Source organism: Callospermophilus lateralis, chromosome 6, assembly GCF_048772815.1.
Source record: "Callospermophilus lateralis isolate mCalLat2 chromosome 6, mCalLat2.hap1, whole genome shotgun sequence".
NCBI lineage: Eukaryota > Metazoa > Chordata > Mammalia > Rodentia > Sciuridae > Callospermophilus > Callospermophilus lateralis.
Genome location: NC_135310.1, coordinates 146,927,420 through 146,946,844, shown reverse-complemented (window position 1 = coordinate 146,946,844; position 19,425 = coordinate 146,927,420). Strand labels below are relative to the sequence as shown.

Sequence of the window (19,425 nt, the reverse complement as noted above, 5' to 3'; positions counted from 1 at the left end):
ATAAGGCACTTGAGCCTCTGTGGATTTTGATATTCATGAGGTCTTTGGGAATCACTCCCTCTCAGACACAGAGGAGGCATGATTGCATTTGATCTCCTGATAATTTCTGAAACAAGTGGCATTTTAACTGTTGGGAGATTGGTGGCTAAAATAGTGAGTCTTATATTTTATGGGGCCATACTTCAAAAGCTACTTCTTCCCTGACTTTAATCAACTGCAGTTCCTGTAACGTGGTGTTTATCTAAGTCCTAGATAACCTACCAACGTGTCTAAGGAAGACACCTGGTTGTGCTGTGGTTCCAAAGGCCAGCCTTCTCTTTGTGCCCTACAGTCAATTTCTCTGTCTTCTTCCCTCCCTCCCATCACAGCCCCAGAGCTCCACCATTCACTGCAGACTTACCCATTGGTAAAAGGGACAACGTGGCCAAGCTTGGCTCCCTCACAGAGGTAACTAATGATTCCCAGGGAGCAGCAGGATCTTGCTGGCAGGTGAGGCTCCTGGGACTGACTTTTTTCCTGATGCAAAATGTTAAATGATGAGATCAATGGTATTGATCCACTTGCCTTTTCTCCCTTCCTCCTGTAGGACTCTTGAGGGAAAACAGTTTTAACAGGTCTTAATAAGTATATCTGATGAGAATCCCATGCTAAACTAGAATGACTAAAAGTCCTCAAGACCAGCCTGAGTCCCTGCTGTCCAGGAGGCAGGGCTAGCTCTATGCAAATGAGACAAGCCTTGAGATTTGAGGAATCTTCCGTCTCCCTCTCTACTCCTCTGACACACGCTTTGAGGAACGTTGTAAATGCAAGAGAGATTGTGGTATAATTCCTCAGACTGGCATTTCTGCCCCCTAGTCACCATTCGATTATCTTCCAAATTGCTGTGTTTCAGAGAGATAAAGATTTTTTATGGCTTGCTGACTTGAAACAACCACTAGAGCCGGCAAAGAGATGGCTAAGCGGCCATGCATAGTAATTCCATTGGTAAATGACAAAAATCTTTGTTTGTATGACATTTCCAAAATGACTACAGAAGATGAATCTAAAACACAAAATGTCACATTTGGCATGCAAAACTATCACAATGTATTTCAGTATAAAATTCATAGAGGCGTTTAATTTAGAATGTGTTTAATAACTCCGTCTGCTTGCATCGGTAATCCTGCCTTGAGGTTTAAAAAGATTGTCTTATTTATTCACATGGTGTTAATTTTTAAAATATTTTTGGAAACCCAAATATGAAGGTTAAGTCCTTGTTGTTAATTAAGGCTTTCTAATTAAATCAAAAATAATTGTTATTCCGATTAGTTTTTAAGTACGACTTGTAGGAAAAAAAAAACACAACAAAAGAAGTTGAACAACTTTCACCGTTTGTTTAATTGTGATTCAATTCCAGCAGCATCGTCTCTATATGGAAATATATTTTTATCTCAGCAAATAGTCTAGACAGGATTAAAAAACACTTACTGTTTACTACAGATTAACTGGTGATGCTACTAACTGGAATGGCCAAGAGAGTAATTTGCTTCCAAACCTAATGTTATTTTTTTTTTTAATTTTTAAAATTTTTATTAAAGCACAAAAAAACCCAGAGAATTCTTTGAGGTCAAATTATTCCAAAAATGATTTGGGACTTGTGAGTATAAAAGCATGACTTAATGACATTTGAGTGATTAATAATCCCAGTTTGATATTTATTTAATCTGAAACAAGAGTTTATTAAAAATCATTAGTTTGTATACAGTTGGGGACATGGATTAAAAATGAAAGTGGTCTACTCGCAGCTGTGGGTGAACAATGGAAATCCAAATGTGCTGTAAAATATTAAATCGTGTGCCTCAGACACATGCAATCTGTGCTGACTTTTAGGGTAAAGCATATCCATGTGCCATTTCTCCTTTTCTTTCTGGACTGTTCTTTGCAGCCTAGGGGCACGTTGACCTGGTGTTGAAATTACAGAGTACTCCAACAGGTGAGGTGTTAGTCTGCACTTTCCTTATCCTGTGGCATTATGATCTGTGATTAATGCTGCAGGCCAAGGGTGTCACCTTTCGGATTCCCAGTTTGAAGCTTGCTGCCCAGGTTCGCCCATCCTCAATATCAGGAAAGCATGCTGTGTGGTTTTTAGAAGTGTTGGTTTCCTGTTAATTCTATCTTATTATAATAGATGAATGGTTTCTGATGTCACAGATCATTAACATACCATGCTTAAAAACTGGCTAAACTTTCCCTCCCACCTTCAGCAATTTTGCCTTTTGACCTCTTAATTATACATCATGCATCCTCGTCTGTTATCGTTGCTAATACCTGACAATTACAGGTTGAGTAAAAATAATTGTCTACTTTTTTCCCCCCTGAGAAGCCCATTGTTGCTAATTGTGTGGTTTTACCCAGTTCCTGTGTAATTCAAGAACTCCACCTTTTATGTAGGTGCAGCGGACTCAGGCACCTCAGCCTCTTCAAATACAGATCAAATGCATCAGGGGTCTCAAGGACAAGGCTCCAAAAGGCTCTTACCTCCTCAAAGTGTCCCTGCTTGGCCGACCCGGGGGCTGTGCCTTGCAGTGGTGTCCAACAGAGGAGCTGAAGACCAGAACACACGCAGTTAGGCATAATGGAAACTTCTATGATGTGAGTCTGTATTTCCACGAGAGCCTTCACGTGGTAAGCTGACCCTCTGTGCACACATGGCCCCTTCTTTTTAGTTAACCTCCTATTCTTTCTATCTATGCATGTTTCATCAGTGTCTATGTAGCTTTAGATCATGAACTTTGTGTAATAAAGAGTAAACATTCTTTCCTGCACGCGTGCGTTCATTCAGCTAATGTCCAATAAGCACCCACAATAGGCAAAGCATGTTTATGGATCATCTTAGACATCTTAGATCCAATGGAAATGCCTTTCTTATTGATCAAGAACATATGTCCATGAATTTTAAAAAGTCTAGTTCTTCCCCTTTTCAGGATTTGCAAACTGAGAGCTCACTGATGTGTACATGGTGTGAATGATATATGTGCCTATGTGAAGGCAGCTAGGGCTACGGATTATAGGTGACAGCCAGGCTTTGGGTAGGAGAGACATTGGAGGGACTGTATAGAAAATAAATGAGAGAGCCAGGTGCATGACTATAATCCTAGAGGCTCAAGAGGCTGAGGCAGGAGGATCTCAAGTTCAAAGCCAGCCTCAGCAAAAGTGAGGAAGCAACTCAGTGAGACCTTGTCTCTAAATAGAATAAAAAATAGGGCTGAAGGTATAGCTCAGTCGTTCAGTGCCCCTGAGTTCAATGCCTGGTACTCACCCCCACCAAAAAAGAAAGAAGAAAGAAAGAAAATAAATGATGGATGTAGGCACATGCATTGACCAGGAAGAGGGGTTCCAGAGAAGATGGTGCTCACAGAGGAAGTGGTGGTGAGACTATAGAGTGATCCTGGATGCAGGGACTAGAGCAGGGGTCAGAAGGAAGGCTCAACCCTATTTGGGAATCTGGGATGGACAGGGACCTCCACCATAAGAGACAAGAAAGAAAGAGGACTAGACAAGTCCCAGAATTCTCATCTCATGCCAGTGCATTGGATACTGGGCACAGACACAAATATAAAATTTCCTTTTATACTATTAACCTGAATTACTAAAAATAAAATAAAGAATCAATATAGGTATCCCAGGATGATATGCAAGAAGAAAATAATTTTTCTCCAAACTAGGAGTTTGCTTTCTTTTTCCATTTTCTATTAGGTCTTTTTATTTTAAAATTAATTTTATCATATGGAATTTAATTAAGGGTGTTATATGTTTCTCATATGAATATATTCTTCTGATAGTGTATTGTATTTTTTTCTGTCTGTGGAATGACCAACTAAAATATAAATGGTAAAATGTAGCTGTAAAAAATGAGCAATCTTGTAAGGTAGGTCTATAAATAATAAACATATGGTACCATTATTTACCTCCAGTATCTCAGAAGAAAACAGATTTTCAATCTTAACTTTTCACCACCTTAACTTTTTAGATATCCAAGACCTTTGAGGACTCTGACTCTCCCCCCCCATCTTTTGTTTTTCTTACTAAGCAAGAACTCTATAGTGATTTGTGAAAATGGAAAAAAAAAATAGACAGTGTCAATAAAATAAATACAAAGTCCCAAATGATCACTCTGTCATTTAGAAGTTGATAGAGGTCAAAAGAAAAAAAAAAATCCAACAAAACAAATAAATGCTAAAGATAGCCAATTGTTGGGAGATGTGTACTTAGTGGGTTTTTAGCCAGTATCAGGGCTTAGCCCTAAGCCGTATCCATTACCAGCCTCAGTCATGGCTTGGGGATCTGACAGTGATGGTGGAGGGGACGCCAGAAGCCTCTCTGAAGCAGGGACTTTAGAAGAATTCATTTCCAGGAAGAGTTTTTAACAAAGAACCAGAAAATCCTCAGTTGGCTCATTTTTAAAATGGGTAGAACGGTGCCTCCTACCACAGGCCTCTGAGAAATGCCTAGGCCAACACTTGTGGAAATATATAGTGAGAATTCAAAATCTTCTTTTATTATTATTGTTATAATTATGCTGTCTCTTTGATAGTGAAGCCCATAAAGTTTTACCCACTGGACTATTCTTTTAATTAATACGATAAATGCTTATATTTCAGATAGCATTCAAATTAACCTTTGGTTGAGAACAATGTAGGTTAACAAATTTTTTTTTTTCCCTTCAATAAGTGATCCCAAAGGCCTTGTTAAGAAGCATGGGGTATATGTGCGGGGTGTTAGTCTAGGTTGGTTATGGAGACGACGGTTCCCTGGGGAAGCCACCGACTGCTAGAAGCAGAATTTGAGGACAGGTGCAAACAGGCATCTGGGTCGTTTATCCCAAAGCTGAGGTCTTGGTTCTCACCATGTGCTGAAGAAATTTCAGGAATGTGATGGTAGCTGAGATCTTAGTTAATCACTTTTAAAAAGGATCCCATCAGCATCTAATAGAAAATTACATTCTTTTTGGTATGTTTCAATTAAGCACCCCAAATTTTAAAGCTTAGACTTAGCCTACAAAAATTGTCATTCAACAAACTTGTGGGCTGGGGTTGTGGCTCAGTGGTAGAGGACTTGCCTAGCACATGTGAGGCCCTGAGTCCAATCCTGAGCACCACATAAAAATGATAAAATGATAAAGGTATTGTGTCCATCTACAACTATAAATAAATAAATAAGCTTGCTTTTAAGAGCATTTTCTAAATAATTGTTTTATCCTGAAAAGCCATATAAGTTGCTATTTGTTTTGGTGCTCATCACCCTAGGACTCCTATTAAAATGTGAACTTGGAGAGCAGGAGCTGTTAGAGTCTGTAAGGCCTGCTGTATCAGTCTACACAAGTTGCTCATCACCCCACCCCGGTTATTTTGCCCAGCCAGCCGGGCTGCGGCAAGGAGCCACATGTATTGGTATCTTTGCTTTGTTGAGGATACTCTGTGCGCTGTTGAATGATTGGAGTAGAGTGTTGTGGTCTGGATATCCATGCATTAAAGACTTGAACCCCAGAGTGGTGTTATTGAAAGGTGGTCAAACCTTGTTCAGGGGAGCCTAGTGGGAGATCCTTAAGTCACTGGGGATATGACCTTGAAGGGGATTGTGGGACCTGGTCAACTTCTCTCTTTTTGCTTCCTGATTCATGAAGTGAATGGTTGTGCAGTGCTGGGCATTTCCACCATGGTGTGCTGCTTCATCAAGGCCCAAAGCAAAGGATACTCCCCAAATTGGAGTGGAACCTTCAAACCATGAGCCAAAATAAACATTTGTTCTTTATAAGTTAATTACCTCTGGCATTTTGTTATGGCGATAGAAAGCTGACTAATACACATGGCTTGCTATTAAATAGAATCCCAGGAGAGACTGGAGAATAAAGAGCTCCATCAAGGACATCTTCAAGGGGAGGTGCAGAGTTCCTAGGAGACTGAGGTTGCAAAAATGTTTACAGTGTTAAAAACAGTATGTAGAGATGAACCAAAGCTGGCAATTGCTTCAACAAGAAATTAATTTCTCTTTCCTGCCAAATAGAACAAAAAGTGTCTTGAAACAGTTGAAATAACAACGCCCAATTTTCTTCATGTTTGTCAAAAACAAACAAACAAAAAATAATCACTTCCTGCCACAGTTAAGGAAAATTTACTCTTTAGCAGCCTGCCCAAAGGTCACTGAAACATCCATCCCTTGATATCACCTAGCAAAATCCTGGATCCCCAAAGAAATACAGCATGCTATTTCACATTCAATGTACATAAGAAAAGCACAAAATTCAAGACAAAAATAAAAACAAGAAAAGCACCAAAACATCCAGAGTTTGACAGGAAAGAGAAGTCATCTGAGGCTTTTTGCTTTCAGAATAAAAATGTTGTTGCTCAAACTCCTGTTCATTCCACTGGGCTCTACCCAACAACATCAAGTGTTTTCACTAACCATACAATTGTGCCTGCCAGTCACTCTGCTGGCAGTTTGTGGGAGACTGACAGTTCAAACAGCAAGTTTTCAAGCAGTGTAATTTTGTAACAGTAAAAGTACACTCAGGAAAAACAAAAATGTGCATTGTGTATATAATTAATATAGGGACATTTATGATACTTACTTCACTGCATTTAAAATACAAGTCAAAGACAGGTCCGTCCCTATTCTCACCTCATGGGTGCGAGACATGGTCTTCCCTAAGGTCATTGGAGAGTGCAAGGCATTGTCCGAATGGTAACTGGAGAGAGATGAGGATCTACTTCTGTGCACAGTTGGAGAACCGAGGAGGCGTTACCCAAATGAACAGGCAAGTCCTAATTACAGGGAAGCGTTAAGTCTGAGGAGGTTACTTTGCTAATGGACCTGGGGATGATGAGGTTCATTGACATCATCAGGGGGGGGCTTATCTTTGGCATAAGCCTGGGCCAGGAGGCAAACACTTGAAGGTTAAGTGAAAACTGACAGGTTTTTGAGAAGGCTTCGGAGGGACGCAACAGCTCTATGGGCAAGCTCTAAGGTGAACCCCTTCTGGCCTCCACAGTGCTACTTCTGGATACTACTGCTTGGTTCTTGTCCTCGGTGATCCCACATCTTAGCATGGATCTTCCTGTATTGAGAGACAGAGGAGATTAGAGGTCATGAGTTAACTGGCAAGCCTCAACACCACCACCCCCTCCGTGTCATGTGATGCAATATCAGCTCCTTTACTTCAGTTACCGACCATAAGAATCAGATTAAATCAAATTCATTTATGGACTCTCATCTTAGGGCTCTTTCACTTTGAGTGTGGTGCTTGAAAGATTTTTTTTTTTTTAAATCTCATTGGGTACCAGAAATTAAGGGGAAATTATTGAGTTTATTTTTTTTAAATACACTTTGAAAGATTCTAAAGAACTCCTTGGTAGAGATGTTTGGAACCTATTGTCTTCTGACCTCCATCTTGGAAACATTTCAAATAGAAAAACACTGCCTTCTGACAGTATTCATGAATAACCAATAGATTTAAATCTTTGGGAAGAAATAAGCAAATGATCAAACTTTGTATTTTGTTTTTTGATGAAGTTAAATGTATAGGTTAGTGTAGTCTACCATTCTGGCAGAATCAGGGATTAAAAGCAATATTTCCCTCTCAGATTTTGTTCTGTAAACACCTGTAAATTCCTGATAAGATATGAGAAAAAGACTTTCAGATGGCTAAACACTCAAAAAATGAAAAGGATCTCATTGGGTACCAGAAATTAAGAGGAAATTGAAAACTAGAGAGAGCTGTGGAAACCTGGGGCTATGCCCGAGAGGGGGAGAAATCAGGATTACCAATCTTGCCAATCTAAAGGACTCGATCTTAATGACCAGTCAAGAGAGGAGCCCCTGGGCTGATTAGATATGCAACGTTGAAAGAGAATTTCTTACATAAATTTAGGATAATCAAAATGTGTCCAAAAGGGATAGGGTAGAAAAGTATCTGCCCATTATACAGAGATACAAATCTCCATTAGATAAATAAAATCAAGAGTCATGGTTTTCTCTAAATTCTTTTAGAATTGTATTTCTCTTGATAATCTTTAATAGAATACCTGTAATGGAAAAAATGTAGTTGAAGTTAAATATTCAAACAATCTATAATACGTAAGATTAGACCCTCTGGATGGAGAACTAATGATCTGGAAGCTAAATCAGAAGCTATTTCCTAGAGGGCAATAGTGAAAGATAAAGAAATGGAAAAAATGAAGTGATCTGAAAACATATGTAAGAGAAGTTTCTAACACAGATATTATGCAATTTCCAGAAGGAAATAATGAGGGGAAGATGTTATAATGTAGTGGTACCCCCTCCTCCACCAATGAATCTTAATTAAGCCTCTCTAGAGAACTTCACCATAATTGATCTTGTTAACAGAGTATCAACAAATATCAGCAAACATTTCTGCAAAAAGTTCAATGTGGTAAAACTTCCTATTTTCTGTTGCTCTGTCTTGCAAAAGCTTAGTCTAACTGCGGACTTTATTTTACTCCTGCTTTTGTGGTAAAATGTGTGAAATGAGAACAGAAAAAAATAAAGAAAGAAAAGAAGCACTTTCTGAGAACTCAAAGAAAGAAAAAAAAAAGTACTTTTACGTTAGACACCTGCAAAAATGTAAACCTCCAAAGCCTTCCTCCGGCTGGGTATAAAGTTCAAAAAATTCTAAACTCTCCATCCAGAGAATGTTTTAGGCTAAGCAATAGCCTCTCTGAATCCTGCAGTCAATAAACTTGCTTCCTGCTAATTCCTCGGGTGTCAGCCTCTTTTGTCTTATTTCAGTAAGAAAACCCACAATTAACTCCCCAGTTTCCTTGGAAGATGTGAAGACTCAGATTAAGGGAACAGGAACTCTTGAGCAGGACCAAGTCAAGTCCACATTATAGTGAAACCTCAGACAGCAATGAAGGACTCAAAACGATTGAACAATATATTTTAAATATATTGAGACAGAGCGAACACTCACCTGAGCTACTACCCAAGCATTGGTGTAGGGCTGTTGCAAACGAACAGAAACATTTTTGTGGAAAAGTGCTGTAGGGGTTTCTGGGGCCGCCAGCAGATTGTATTGCAAACCCAGTGGCTTAAAACCATAGACTGCGTTGGCTCACAGTTCCAGAGGCCAGAAGTCAAACCAAGGGGGAGGCAGCGCTGGACCCCTCTGGAGGTGCTAGGGCTCTGTGGCTGCCTCGTGGATTCTGGTAGCCCAGGAACCCCCTTGGCTTGTAGATGTCCCATTCCAATCTCATGTCCATGTGACATTTTCCCTGTGTGTCTTCATGTTATCTTTCCTATATGCTTGCATGTCCCTGTGTTCAAATTTCCCTTTTTTATAAGGACACTTGTCATGTTGGGTTATATCCCACTCTAATTTCATTTTATTTTGGTTAAATCCAAAAAGATTCTATTTTTGTATAAGGTCACGTGGTGAGGTACTACAGGTTAGAGTTTCAAGATATCTTCTTCTGAGGGCCATAACTCAATGCATAATAATTGAATTGCTAAGAGTGGCACATGCCTGTAATCCCAGTTGCTCTGGTGGCTGAAGAAGGAGGATGGAAAGTTCAAGGCAACTTAGTGAGACCAAGGCTCAAAATAAAAAAAAAATAGGGCTGGGAATGTAACTCAATGGTAAAGCACCCCTGGGTCCCATCCCCAGTATCTCCCCAAAACAAAAACAAAAATAAAAACAAACAGCTAACATAGGAAATCTTTCAAGAATAAGAAAGAATTCAGGGGCTGGGGATGTGGCTCAAGTGGTAGCGCGCTCGCCTGGCATGCGTGCGGCCCGGGTTCGATCCTCAGCACCATGTACAAACAAAGATGTTGTGCCTGCCAAAAAACTAAAAAATAAATGTTAAAAAATCCTCTCTCTCTCTCTCTCTCTCTTTAAAAAAAAAAAAGAGTATCTTCCTTCTTTCCTTCTGTCTTTAAAAAAAAAAAAGAAAGAATTTAGGAACTAATGACATCTTTGTATTCTTTTTTTTTTTTGAAATGTTTTATTATTCTAGAAAAAAATCAAACAATATGCCTTTTCTATTTAATTTTAATAAAATAGTAGGCAATTTAAAGTATTTGAATAGCAAAAGAAAGAATAAATGATCAGATAATTTATATAATTAAATGGCTATTTCATCAACTAATTAACTCAATGAAAACTCAGATTTAAAGCCAAAGGTTGCAAATAAGACATCTTTCTTTTTCACAAGGTGTATCCAAACCCCAGTTTGGAAACAAGTACCACAAACCATTTGTGTATATGTAAAGTCCTTCTTATTTATAATTAGCAGGATGAAAAGTTGCAGAAAACATTAAATTAGGAAAATATTGTAGGGGAATTGCACAGATCCTTTGGGTGTTTGCTGAAAGATTTTACTCTTCAGTTGTGCTTTTTAAAAAATATACTAAGGGGGATAAATAAATACAGAAATTTTAGGGATATATAGAATATTGAAAGAAAAAGTTTTAAAAAATATAATGTCAGAAATGAATTAAGACTTGTGGCTGCAATTTCCTTATCACTGATTATCTCACATTATCATCCTCTTGGGGAGACATTTTAAAATACTGAACATTTTAAAGTATTGAACTCTGGCAATGGTATCTAAGCTGAAAGAAACTTGTATTAATTATTAGCCAGAGCTGTTATGCTTGTGGTTCTCATTTTCATTGGGTAAGGAGGTTGGTCAACTTAAAAAAAGGATACAAATAATAGGTTAAAGAAGCAAAACCAGCAAAATTCAGGCAAAGAACATTGATTGATGAATTTTAAAAAATTCTTAAAGGTCATGTACTCAAGTTTGGCTAAGCCTCAGGCAGATCTAATGAACATGACCAGACCCCTCTGTGTGGAGCAGGTAACCCATGCTGACTCTGAATTTGCTGACATTACAGGGTTATTATTTCTGGAAGGATGTAGCATTCTGGAACAATTTCTCTAATGATTCCATTAAGACCATGGTTTCCTTCAATTTAGGGTTACATATTTCATTTTTCACATCTACCCCACATCACAGAGAAAATGAAACCAGGTCCTAGATTGCATGTCTGTGTCAGCCAAAAGCAGGGGGTGGATTTCACTTGAATTTGACAGTACTTAACCCCATTTTATTTGATAACTACATCTGTTTTTTGGATCACGTGTCAGTGTGTGAACGAGTTCGAAGGCAAAGAAGGATTTTGCTTACACTCAATTATGGCCATCTTGAGGATTCCCTAAGAAATAAGCAGATGCTATCAAACAGGCACTATTTCAGAGTGAACTCTATCACAAAGAAGTTCCAGGAAAGGGATCAAGAGCAGCATGTGAGACCTGGGCTCTCAGGGGACAGAATCACAGAGAACGGGTGTCTGTTCATCTCTCGCCTTCAGAAGGTCTCCTTTTTGATTATTCTGAACAGGGAAATAAAATACGTTTCAATTGCTAAGAAAATCTTTTGGAAATGCTGTCATGGAAAGTTTCCGCTTATATATTTAAATATAAAGAATAAGGGCTGGAGGCCAGATGTGGTGGGGTGAGGGGAGGGTGTGCTCTACAACCCAGCTTGAATCCTGGTTCCTAAACCTGCTTTAGTGATGTGACTTGGGGCAGTGGCACAGTCTCCCCATGGACTGCCATCTCAACTATAAAAGTCATCACAGGAAGCCCTGTCTCATTGATCCCGTCATGTTACCACCAACAGGGCGTGATTAGGAGTAAATGTTTTAGTACACATGATGAGCTCAAGGAGTAACACCATTTTTAACCGAAGCGAAAGCAGCTCTAAAAAGCAAACACACCCCAAATATATCCCTTAAAGGAAGTTTTGTTAACTTAAATATTTAATTCTTTTCTTTTACAATGTATCCATGATTACATTGTTTAAAATGATAAATGAGTAACTGTGAACAATATTTTTTATATTGAAGTCCTTAAGAAGCAGCTCCTGACAGATATTTTGCAGCTTCTGCTGATTTTTTATCACATTAAACCTCAAAAGAAACAGGTGGGTTTGAAATGGATATAGGTCTTACATGCAAGAAACTGAGTTTGGGAAAAGTACTGCAAATTATTCAAAATTATGGAGCTTATTAGGGTGATGTTTGGAATGAAGCCTGTTATAGTTTGGATATGACGTGTCCCCCAAAAGCTCACATGTGAGACAGTGCAAGAAGATTCAGAGGAGAAATGATTGGGTTGTAAGAGTCTTAACCCCATCAGTGAATTAATCCCCTGATAGGGATGAACCAAGTGGTAACTGAAGTGGTGGGGTGTGGCTGGAGGAGGTGGGCACTGGGGGAGTGGCTTTGGGGTATATATACATATTTGTATCTGGCAAGTGCAGACCTCTCTCTCTGGTTCCTGATCACCATGAAAGCTGCTTCCCTCTGCCATCCTCTCCTGCCATGATGTTCAGCCTCACCTGGAGCCCTGAGGAATGGAGACAGCTGTGGACTAGGACCCCTGAAACCATGAGCCTCAAATAAACTTTCCCTCTTCCACAGTTGTACTAGTCGGATCCTTTCGTCACAGCAGTGAAAAAGCTGACTAAAACAAAGTCCATTCCCTATAACTCTGGGTACTCTGTTTTTTGCTAACTCCCAGAGAGACATTCTGTTAACACAGTAGCATCACCAATATCCTAGGGTCATCATGGACTGAATGTCTTTCCAAGACATCACTGTATCCATTATCTCTTAAAGCCATTTGTTGCCTTTCCATAACTTTTAGGATAAACCAAACTTCTGATCATTAGTCTCAGCCTTCTTCCATAGTCTTTACCCATGTTAGATAGAGCTCAGCTCCTACTATGTGCTCAATGGTAGGTTCAAATTCCATGCTCAATTTCCTGTATCCTCCAAGTTCTGATGGACTACTGCGCATTAGCCCTCAGAATTAACTCCTATTTACCTTCCAGACTCAAAACTTACTCTCTTGTGCTATTCTTTCTACATGTTAATTCACTCCAACAAGGCTTCAGGTATTTGAGGACAGGGGTCATACCTTATTTTGTTTTTCAGGGCATATACTGCTTATAAATAACTTAATAACTGCTTCTAAAATAAAAAGAAAATAGAATGCAAAACTATTGATGGGGGTGCAACAAGTTTAATATAAGTTCAGGTTTCTAAAAATGTATATTATTTCCTGAATAAACAAAGAAAATGAATTAATTTTAAGAGTCACATCTTGGTATCGGTGATTTCTAAAATGAAATATATCTGGTGAAGAAGAAACAAAATCAATTCAGAGATATTATTTTAATATGACTGATAAGTGGGCAATTAGTTAAAAATACCAGTATTTTATGATTTTACTGCTTCATGTTCATTTGATCTCTCCCTCCTTTTTAAAAAATTAATATTTTGAATAAACATTTTGTAAGAAAGGAATCCATATATTTATCTCCCTGAACCATGAGCAAACTCAGCATTCTCGTGTGCATGGAAGCCCTCTGGAACCCTTCTGAGAATTTCTGGAGTCCTTGGGGGATACCCCAGGATCTCCCTAAATGTAGCTGTTTCATCTCATGTCAACTGTGACCTTAAATTTTGTTAAGCAAGAATTCCTTCAAATGATTTTTGGTATTTCCAAATGAAAATAGAGCTGTATTGACCATTCTGTTATGACAGAAATGTATGAACTCTTTATTAAGAAAATCAAGAATTTTAAATATCTATGCAGTCAACATCATGTATTCATTCCTATTCTGCCACTTCATTCCCTTCATGCCCTTGACCTTCCTTTTCTTGGTCATGGCTGTCTAACCTGGGTAGATTAAGTTATTTATCCACTGTGGGTCTTAGTTCAAACTGTGATGAAAAGATACCATTCTATGAATGACTTAAACATATCAATAATTTCTAAAATGACATTTCTCGCCACATTGAAGGCTAGGAAGTGCAAGGTTAAGGTGCCAGCAGATTCATTTCCAAAGGTTATTACAACGTACGTGGCCAAATAGGCTAATTTTATTTGTATTACATAACATCTTTTGCATATTTTATTCATTCATTTAGTTGCCAATAATCTACTGGGGTAGATGAAAAACAGTTATAAAAATCTTTCCTACTTTTCTTGCTTAAGAGTGAGAGCTGTGCTTCTTCCTCTTGAATCTGAGGGGGCTCTGTGACTATATGACATTAGAATATGATGGAAATGACGTGGCACCAGTTTCTGGGTTGAAGTTCAGGATTTCAAGGGCTCGTAACTTCCATTTCCTGTCTTGTTTCAAACCTTGCTCTGAAATACTTGAGGCACCCTGTAAAAAATCCATCTACTCTGCTGGAAACACCAGAAGGGGGGGCCTTGGGACTATAGGAGAAAGACAAGCTCTACAGCTAGCTAAACTGTCCATCTGTCTTTGCAAAGGAACTGGCATGTGAGAGAAGACATCTTGGATCCTCTATTTCAGACTAGCCATGAGGGGAATAGCAGCACCCACTGGCCCCAGGAGACTTCATGTGGAGTAGCTGAGTACTCTGCTGAGCTGGCCCTGGGTTCCTGATCTGCATAATTGGGGAATCTACAAAGCAAGGTGTTGGAGCCACTAAGTTTCAAAGTAGTATTGGTTTCCAGCAATAAATAGTTGAAGGACTTATTTAGCTCCTTTGGTATCAACTAGTATATTGAGTGCTGAAGAAATAAAAATCTGGGCCCTCTCCTTAGAGTGCTCATGACCTTGGGAGTTTCTGCTAGTTGAATCTTGCAATTTAAAGAAAACATAAAAATTAGCTTATTTCTTAAGCCAGTCTCAAAAAGTCAAATGCCAAATGTTTTCTCTGATATGTGGAAGCAAATCCAAAATAGGGAGAAGGTGGGAGAGAGAGAGAGACAAAGGGGGAAAAAAAAAGAAGAGAGGGAATTTCATCAGAAGAGATGAAAGATCAGTAGCGTAGATTGAGGGGGAGGAAGGATGGACAGGAAGAGGGAAGACCAGTGGAATAAATCTGAACATTCATATGTACATAGTGGATACAGCACAGTGAATCTCGCCATCATGTACAACCACAGGATACTAATTTTAAAAAAAACAAACTATGAACAAATTTCAGAAAAATCAGAAGAGTAGAGGGAGGGGAGGGAGGAGGAGAAGAGGAGATGGGGAAGTGCTAGGGACTGAGGTAGAGCAAATTATATTACATGCTTTTGTGATTATGTTAAAATGTACCCTAATGTTACATATAACAAAAAATAAGCAATAAAAAATGAACTGTTAGTTTCAGTAAAAAAAAAATCAGCTTATTTCTATAGTCAGCTTTGGATCACTCAAAAGGCATTTGAGTTCCAAGTGAAGTGACATCCTTTAGCTATGCTTTGTGCAGGAAAAAGTGAGAGATGGAAGTGGACCAGTAGGGATTATTGTGGACTGAATTGTATAAATCCCCAAACCTACATGTTTAAAAAATCTTAACCCTTAGTAACTCAGAATATGGCTTTATTCAGAGACAGGGTCTTTAAAGAGATAATTAAAATAGAGTCACTGGGGTGAGCCTTAATCCAATAGGACCCGTGTCCTTATAGAAAGGTGATTAGGACAGAGACAATAGAAGAGAAGAGACCATGTCAAGACACAGGGAGGAGATGACCACCAACAAGCCAAGGAGAAAGGTTCAGGAGGCACTGACATGGCCAACACCTTGACTTTGGAGTTCTAGCTTCTAGAGTGAGGAGAAAATAAATTCCTGTTGTTTAATTCTCCCAGACTATTGACTTGCTATGGCAGCCTCAGCAATAACACTCAGGAAAATTGGTGACACTATTTTTTTTCCCCTAGTGGGAAAGGAGTAACAAAATACTTCAACTTGTTATCAAGCAACATGTAAATCTGGCATCATTGAAATGAGCTTCATTTGTGATGTGGGGGAGGTCAGGCTTTCCATTCTTTTGGGGTAGCCATATATAGGTAGGAGGTTAGAGACAATTGTAGGGGACCTCACACACCCCAAAGAAACCTCACTTAAACTCACTGCGCTCTCAGACTATTTCATGGATGTACAGCATTTTTAAAAAGTATAACAACCAGTTAATATTTATATATCAGTGTGGCAAGGTCATCATTATTCTAGTAGTAGATGGGCGCCATTTTTGTTTCACTGGAGGGAAATCCAATATGAATAAAATAGCAACTTTTCAAAGATGACATTTAATCCATGCATGTAAATCAAATTGAGAATCTATTATTCATTATTAAAAGAGTGGCATATTTTTATTACACTGAGAATGAAACACAAATACTGTGAAAAATTTAGTGCCTTTTCTGGAAATTTTAAGACACTCATCATGAAGCCATCTAGCTGGTACTGGCTCTCATTTTAAAATATAGCCATGAAATTAATAAGTTTGAAGTTTTATGCTTGAAAAAAAAGGATGCTCAATTTAAATGAAATAGGCAAATTTATTTTTTATTTAAAGCTTCCTAAATACTTAAGATGGTAAAGTACTTCAGTAATGCTCTGATTCCAATATGTATATGAAGAATATAGTTCATATTCTTGTCATTATTAGTCATGGCACAATGTTCTTCCCTGAAGTGCTTTCTGAAAACTGCATATATCAGAAACTGATTAAAATGACCTAAAGTATTAATTCTTAAAATATGATGAACCCAACATTTTGCAAGAGGTTATTTTCTGTGTGACATTTAATATCTAAGAATTGAAATGATTTTAATAACTCATAGGAAGGAGTGGTCTTAGGAAATGTAAAGTCTGAGCATGATTGCTTTTATTGATTATTGGTTATTACGATTAATAATGGAGAGCCCTGGAGTATATTATATTGTGCAGCTTTAGAGAGCTCTCCATTATATCCATTGGAGAAAGCCCCAATTTTGTCTCGTACACGACAGCGGAATGCATTACGATTCTTATTACATGTATAGAGCACATTTTTTTATATCTTTGTATATAAAGTATGTTCATGCCAATTCATGTCTTTACACATGTGCTTTTTTTTTGCATTACGATTCTTATTACACACATATACCACAATTTTTCATATCTCTGTTTGTACATGAAGTAGGTTGACACCCAATTCGCGTCTTCATACACGTAAGGACCATATCTTTAGGAGGAGGTTTAACAGAATCTTGATCTCCTGGCACTTACCACTTCAGGAAAATTATTTAAACTCCCCTGATCCCAGTCCCCCCATCTCTAAAATAGAGATCAACTACCTGATTCATAGGGTTTTTATGAGGCTTAAATGTGATATAGTAAGTACTTAGTGGGTTGCAAGCAGGTAATAACTGGTGGTTGTCATGATTTTTGTCATGGTATGGTAATCCTCTGTGTAGAATGCAGTTTGCTTCCTTATTGCTTTCTCTTCAGTCCTTCAAACCATTCCTTCAAGAAGTCTTAGTAAGTCCTTTCTTGGCTATATTCTAAGAAATCTCATTTTACAATGTTTTCATGCTCTTTTGCCTCCACCTCTTGCTACTGGGTGATGTGGGGTGTTCTGAGGTCATCTATGCAGAAAGTAGCTTTCCCTGCTTCTGAATCAGCTTGCTGTCACTAAAACAAATGCCCGATACTTGTATCCTTCTGAAAATGAAAGGTATATTTGGACTCACAGTCTGGGATGATCAGTCCATGGTCAGATGGAATCCCCTACCCACTTTTGCTTTGGGGCTGTGGTGAGATCACTCACCTTATGGCTGGTAAAACAGATGAAGAGATAGAAGTCCCAGAATACTTTAGAGGACACACCCCCAGGCACCTGATGACTTCCTACTAGGCCCCACCTCTTAAGAGTTTCGAAATTCATCATCCCAATAGAGTCAAGTTGAGGACCATTCATTAATACCTGGGCCTTTGGGGGCTATTCCAGATCTAGTCCAGATCCAGACCTATAGCATACTCCATTATTTTATCTTTGACAGGAGAGAAAGTGTGTAGCAATCTTTAGTTAACTGCAGTGCCAATTACATCACAATTCACTTAATATGCACTATCAGTGCAAACTTCATTCAATCCAATCCTCTGTTTTTTTTTTAAAGAGAGAGTGAGAGAGAGAGAGAGAGAGAGAGAGAGAGAGAGAGAGAGAATTTTAATATTTATTTTTTAGTTATCGGCGGACACAACATCTTTGTTTGTATGTGGTGCTGAGGATCAAACCCAGGCCGCACACATGCCAGGCGAGCGCGCTACCGCTTGAGCCACATCCCCAGCCCCCCAATCCACTGTTAAACCCGTTTTGCTTTTGAGAAAAACTGAGGGTTTAGATGAGGACTTGTCAAGATGTTTGAAACTAAGTTTCAAAACTAGATGTGAACTCCAAAGTCTGAACACTAACTGAAAGGAAGCATAAAAAATAAAATTATTGGTTTTCCATGATGGTAAATTGTCCACCAATTCCTGTAACATTTCTTCATACTTTTACCAGGATTGCTTCTATTTCAAAAGCCAAGTCTCTATTCCATCTCTCCCTCCGTCAGTGAAAGCACAGGCTCTTTATCATGCAGTAAGGAGACTTGAACATTTGTGAAGGAGACTGATGATTGGCAGGTGATCACTTAAGAATATCGGTCAGCACCAGGATGTAGGCTTCCAAAAAGAAGGGACTTTGGATTTGTATTGGCGTTTTCTAGAGGAACAAAACCAGTAGAATATATGCGTAGCTACAGAAAGGGATTTATTGGATTGGTTTACAAGATCAATGGTTCCTAGTTCCACAATGGCCGTCTACAGGCAGGAGATCTGCAGGGAGGAGCCAGTAACTACTTGTCCAAGAGGCTAGACTCTCAGAACAAGAGAGAGGTTCATGGTGCAGCCCCAGAATGAGTCTGAAGGCCTGGACACACCCTGGAGAGTCACTGGCGTGAGTCACTGTTGAAAGACTGAAGAGGCTGGAGTTCAATGTGTAAGCAGCAAAAAAAAAAAAAAAAAAAAAAAAAAATTGCACCATCTCAAAAAGAATGGAGTTTGTACATGCCCAGAGACAAACTTCCTCCTTTCTCCACTTTATGTTACATCTGGATCACAGCTTGGTGGACATGCACCCTTATTCAAGGCTGGTCTTCCCCTTCAGTTGGCTAACCCACATGTCAATCATCTGTGGAAACACCCTCTCAGACACACCCAGAAGTGTGCAGTACCAATTTTCCTGGTGTCTCTATTCAGTTGATAACCAAAATTAACTGTCACAGATCTGTTCACTGTGGTATTGTTAGCACCTAGAAATGTGTCTGTGTGTCTCTCTCTCCATATATATATATTTCTTAAAATGAATGAACAAATTTAAGAATTCCAAAGAGTCCCATGAAGGTTTTCAACTAGACCTTGAAATAGACTATTGAACTTTTACTTGGATCTTTTTTATTTTTGGTATTTATGTATTTATTTGTGGTCTTGGGGATTGAACCCAGGGCTTGACACATGCTGAGCATAGGCTCCACCACTGCTCAGGCTGACTTGAATGATTTTTTACGCATTTTTTTTGGT

At 38.7% G+C, this 19,425-nt stretch overlaps 1 protein-coding gene across 1 annotated transcript in view; it reads left to right on the top strand.

Moving 5' to 3' along the window:
- The window catches only part of LOC143402207 (uncharacterized), a 290,523-nt gene that overhangs the window by 75,729 nt on the left and 195,369 nt on the right, over positions 1-19,425 (top strand). The window contains exons 9-10 of the mRNA XM_076859608.1: positions 369-489; positions 2,431-2,664. Coding sequence (XP_076715723.1) covers positions 369-489; positions 2,431-2,664 — 355 coding nt within the window. The remainder of the gene's footprint in view (positions 1-368; positions 490-2,430; positions 2,665-19,425) is intronic.